General features: G+C 37.6%; 1 protein-coding gene across 2 annotated transcripts in view; it reads right to left on the bottom strand.

The window, feature by feature from the left end:
- Nubpl (nucleotide binding protein like) overlaps positions 1-5841 on the bottom strand; it is a 153288-nt gene that overhangs the window by 121228 nt on the left and 26219 nt on the right. Inside the window, exon 4 of one of the 2 annotated variants that reach the window (XM_008824218.3) lies at positions 4640-4730. The exons of the other annotated variant lie outside the window; for it this stretch is intronic. Within the exon in view, the coding sequence (XP_008822440.1) occupies positions 4640-4730 (91 nt within the window). The remainder of the gene's footprint in view (positions 1-4639; positions 4731-5841) is intronic. 2 annotated transcript variants of the gene reach the window in all.

Here is a 5841-nt window from a genome sequence, read left to right as displayed (position 1 = left end):
TATTTGAGGAGGAAGCATGGAAATTTATGTCATGCTAATTAGTAGAGGTGATAAACATTACCATTGAAATCTACCTGATGGCTTTATAGACATGCACCAAGGATCCAAGTGCAACCGATTATGACTAGTAATAATCAGATGAATACAGATTAGAGATGCATGTGCTAACATCTCAGTGTTAGTAGCAAAAACAATGGGTCTTTTTGCAAGGAACAATATATTCTAAAATGAAGTGGAGATCTTTTTTAAAGGAAAAAACTCATCCAGTTTTATGTCTTATAGGGCTTATACTGAGTTCAATATTGTATAACTGTATTAACTCAACTCTGAACCTAGAAACTTACAGTCACTTTTGAAAGAGATGTACTCTTACACTGACTATGACTAGTAATAATCAGATATATAGAGATTAGAAACACATGTGCAAACATCTTAATGTTAATTGCACTGAAAATGAATTTTTCTGTATCAAAGTATATTTTAATAATGAAATGGAATTCTTTTTTAAATGTTAAAACCTCATTTAATTTTATGTCTTATGGGGTTTATATTGAGTACAGTATTGTGTAACTGTAATAATTCATATGTAAACCTAAAAATTACAGCCAATTTTGAAAAAGATGCATCTTAGCTCAGAAAATTGTTATTGAATATGTCAATGTTGTTGTAATGAAATATTTCTTCTAAGTATGTGGTTATTAAATAAATAAACTGGGAAAAAAAGATGTATTTCATAAAATGCACAAAACTTCACTAAAAATATGTTTAAAAATATTTTTTAAATGACATAAAAGATCTAGCCGCAGAATGCAAATATATATATTGGTCTTTTTGAGACAGGGTCTCCCAGTAGTGGGACTGGCCTAGAACTCACTATGTAGACCAGGATGATCTTGAACTCACAGAAATTCACCTGCCTCTGCCTCCCAATTGTTGGGATTAAAGGCGTTAAGGTTTATTTTTTATTTATGTATCTCCGTGTGTATGTCATGTGGGTGGGGGGAGGTGTACACAGAGAGGCTAGAAGAAGGTGTCAGATCCTCTGCAACTAGAGTTGCAGGCAGTTGTGAGCAGCCCAATGTAGGTGCTGGGAAATGAACGCAGGTCCTCTGCATGAACAGCAAGCGTTCTTGACCATTGAGCCATCTCTCCAGCCTCATAATTTTTAGAAGCATCCTTAAAACATGACAATTTTATAATAATATTGGAAATGTTATTACTGAAGAGGAAAAAAATGCTTATCTACAGAACAGGTAACTTTGTTATAATTGTTTTTCAAATAAACATAAGAATTGCTTCTATGTATGATACACAAAGTGATATTCACACACATGCACATGCACACACACACCGTGAGACTATTCAACTCACTCCACTAGCATACCCATTACATCACATACTTTCTGTGATGAGCACATATAAAACCTGCTCTAAGCACTTCAAGACTATAATTCATTATTAACTACAGTCATTACGCTGTAGAAAAGATCTCTTGGACTTATCCTTCCAATCTAAAATAAACTTTGCACTCTTGAATGAATGGCACCTCCCTGTGGCACTAGCCATTCCATGGCGACAACCACTGTGGTCTCTGATTCTATGAGTCTTGCTCTTTGGATTTGCAGTGAGATGATACATTTCTTGTCTTTCTGTGCCTGGCTTACATCACTCACACAGTGTTTTCCAGAATCAGTGGCTGAAAATGAGAGGTGATCCTGTTTTGTGCTAAGGAGCAGTCTGCTGTGAACTATCATAAACGTAAAATTTTTTCATCAATTATTGCATTCAATTTTCTAAAAGTCAAAGGTAAAATTTCTCTTAGCAGGCAAGGCTATACTCTTATAATTGCACAAGTTGTGATTCTTCCTCAATTCCCCTGACAAGATGCTAAGGGAAGTGAATAAATGTACCATCTGCTAATCCGACCATGGGGTTTTCAAATGAGCAAATGGATGAAGGCTGCATTATCACCCTCTGCGTACATAATGAAGACAGAGGCAATGCTGGGGTTGCCTGGCCTCAGGTCCGCCCAGCTTAGGGCCTGAAGAGGAACACCCACAGCAGCCCACAGCTCTGTCTCTCTACAGCCTGAACACTGAAAATGTGTCTTTCACAGTGTTTCCTTACTGCTAACTAGATCATTTTACGTTGCACTGTGTTCTCTGCAACACTGCAGGGCAAATTACCATGATAAAGTATAGAAATGTCAAAACAATGCCAGTTAGTATAATGGCGGCAAGTTTTTCTAAGATTCAGAAAATAATTTACAGTTGAGTCTTTAAGAATTCACACTTTTAAGTGAATGCCTAAACCGTTCAATTTACTTCTTGAGGAACTGAAGATCAGCCTGTCAACACCAAACATGTTATGGGTTGCTGTTTGCTTTTACAGACTTTCCAAGATTTCTGGTATCTCATCTTTACCAAAAAGGTGACTTATTGCAAGTCAACTTATAAACATCAAATGTAAGATTACAACTTCAGTAAAACAAGAAAAAAGAAACCAAAATTCATTCCAAGTATTTACATCGCAAGTATTAGACTTGAGAAAAGACTGGGGCCCAGAGCTCCACTTCCCATCACACACTGCGGGCATTAGTCCCACATCACTTCCAGAAAGAAATGGACGCAACGACTCTATTACTTAGAGCACACAGATTCATGGCTCTTTCTTCGCAAAAGCCGACATCTTGGTTCACATCACATATTTGCAAACTAAGGATGTACTTTAGTTGCACTGAAAGGACAAGAACCAAGAAACTGGAATAGCAGCGTTTTACATGTATGTTTTCATGAAATGAGGAAACAACTACGCAAGTGGTTGTTTGCAATGTAAGACCCCTAGAGCCATACTTTAACTTTATAATTGACTCCAACAAACCCCACACATAACCACCTTAACTAGCAGACAATGCCAAATCGATCTCTGACACAATAAAAATCATACTATTATCTAAGTAATTGTTCTAGTTTGTTCTTCATTGCTGTGACAAAACACTCTGACCAATACTAACTTGGGGAGGAAAGGCTTTATTCAGCTTACATCTCCCAGGTCCCAGTTCATCAGGGAGCCCAAGGTAGGAACTCAGGGCAGGAACCTGGAGGCAGGAGCTGGAGCACAGGCCATGGAGGAACGCTGCTTACTGGCTTGCTCCCCTGGCCCCTGCTCAGCTTGCTTTCTTATCCAACACAGACCCACCTGCTCAGGGGTGGCACTACCCACAGTGGGCTGGGCCCTCCCACATCACTCATCAAGAAGATGCCCCACAGACATGGCCACAGGCCAGTCCAATGGAGGCAATTCCCCAGCTGAGGCTCCCTCAACCCAGGTGTGTCAAGTTGACACTAAAGCTATCCAGCACAGTAATCTAATAAAAATCTATCTGTAAATTATTTTGTCCTAAACCCATAGAAAATAAACAGTTCATTTACAAAAATTATGCAATTTACATTTTTATTACAATTAGAAATCAATTTTATTTAAGGCAATTTTACATAAAACCTTTTTTTAAAAACTACCTAATTTTTCATTTTCTAAACATAATTCCTATATTTAAAGCTTTATATATGATAGCTGTACAATATGTAACAATGTAATAACAAGCTAAAGAATTATTCAAAGAGTTACTTCTGCCTATGTTGTCGGCACTAAAAATATTGGGAGAGAAACCATTGGGGTGGGGGCAGTTCTTAAGCACTTTAATAAAAATTGGACAAAAATATTTTTGTAAATTATGATTATCATCTAGTACAAGTATTCAAATATTCTCATAAAAACACATTTAATGTAAACAGACAAGGAATATCTGATCTTTTTGATCATGTACTATGTACCATGAATTGTGCTATAAGTACATTATTTCTCAGAGTAACTGGATCCCTATTTTATGTGTGTGGGGGCATCCAAGCACAAAGAGATCACACAGTCTATTCAGAGCCACACAGCCAGTCAGTGGCAGAGCTGATATTTAATCCCAGATAGTGTGATGCTGTCTCTGATTTCTGAACCACTAATTACATGATGTATAAGAAACACAGAGAGGCTGGAGAGATGGCTCAGCGGTTAAGGGCACTGACTGCTCTTAGAGAGGGCCCAGGCTCGATTCCCAGCACCCACATGGCAGCTACGAACCATCCTCAACTCCAGTTCCAGAGAAATCTGAAGCCCTCTTCTGACCTCTGTGGCATTGCACAACATGGGTCAGGTACTAAACAAAGCCCATTACAGTGTTTGTGCCCCTTGACTTACCTGGTAGTAACTCTGGATCTCCTTTCAGATTCATCATCTTTGGAATTGAAGGCCCGTACACATCTACATCTAACAAGCCAACGGCCTTGGACTATAAGAAAACAAAATTTACCCGAAGATTATTCATAGTGTTCATAACACAAATAAGTCTACAAAGCAAAAATCTGACTATTAAAAAGAAAACTTGCAAAATATCCCCAAACCATGACCTAAACAACAGAAGGATCACACGTTCCTGGGGGCACTTTTTAAATTACTGTTCTCTTTAGATTAGTGACCAGCTCAGACTCTTTTACAGATTTAAGTAATAAAATATTTTTAAAAAGGAAACACACGGAATGCAGCAGGTACTAAACAAAGCCCATTACAGTGTTTGTGCCCCTTGACTTACCTGGTAGTAACTCTGGATCTCCTTTCAGATTCATCATCTTTGGAATTGAAGGCCCGTACACATCTACATCTAACAAGCCAACGGCCTTGGACTATAAGAAAACAAAATTTACCCGAAGATTATTCATAGTGTTCATAACACAAATAAGTCTACAAGGCAAAAATCTGACTATTAAAAAGAAAACTTGCAAAATATCCCAAAACCATGACCTAAACAACAGAAGGATCACATGTTCCTGGGGGCACTTTTTAAATTACTGTTCCCTTTAGATTAGTGACCAGCTCAGGCTCTTTTACAGATTTAAAAAAAAAAAAAAAAGACTGATGTACACTGCTCTCAAAATCTACCGTACTATAAAATAAATGAGAAAATAGAAAAGATATTTTACTTTCAATAGCAAAGTGATATATGAAATTTACTGATACCTTTGAAGATTAAAGACTAAAAATTTACTACAAAATAATAAATCTCAATAAAACCAAAATATTTTAAGGTTCTTGTTCATTCTCTTACCTATATGAATGCTGGTTTTACAGAAACTTGAAGGAGCTAGTCTTATTCAAAATAATCTTCTAATAACATCTGTCAAGCAAAATAACTTAGCCTCAAGACCATTAAGGTGTTCAACAACATCAGTAATTAGGGAATGCAAATTAAAACCACTTTAAGATTTCATCTTACCCCAGTCAGACTGGTTAAGATCAAGAAAACAAATGATACCAAATGTTGGAGAGGATGTGGGGAAAGGGGAATGCTCATCCACTACTGGTGGGATTGCAAACTTTTTCAACCTAAAAAACTACAAATGAAACCACCATATGACCCGGTTATACCACTCCTTGACATATACCCAAAGGACTCATCCTATTGCAGAGACACTTGTACATCCATGTTTGTTGCTGCTCTTTTCACAATAGCCAAGAGATAGAAGCAACCTAAGTATCCCTCATCTGACAAGTGGATAATGAAAATGTGGTTCGGGGCTGGAGGGATGGCTCAGCAGTTAAGAACACTGTTCTTGCAGAAGACCCGGGTTCAAATCCCAGCACCCACATGGCAGCTAACAACTGTCCATAACTCCAGTTCCAGGGGATCCGACAGCCTCTTCTGTCCTCTGTGGGCATTGCACAACATGGGCGCACTTACCAAAATGCAGGCATAACACTCATATACATAAAATAAATAAAATAAAATATTTTTAA

The sequence above is a fragment of the Nannospalax galili genome, unplaced genomic scaffold (genome assembly GCF_000622305.1).
Source record: "Nannospalax galili isolate Female #2095 unplaced genomic scaffold, S.galili_v1.0 scaffold1509, whole genome shotgun sequence".
Taxonomy (NCBI): domain Eukaryota; kingdom Metazoa; phylum Chordata; class Mammalia; order Rodentia; family Spalacidae; genus Nannospalax; species Nannospalax galili.
This window is presented reverse-complemented; position numbering and strand designations above follow the sequence as displayed.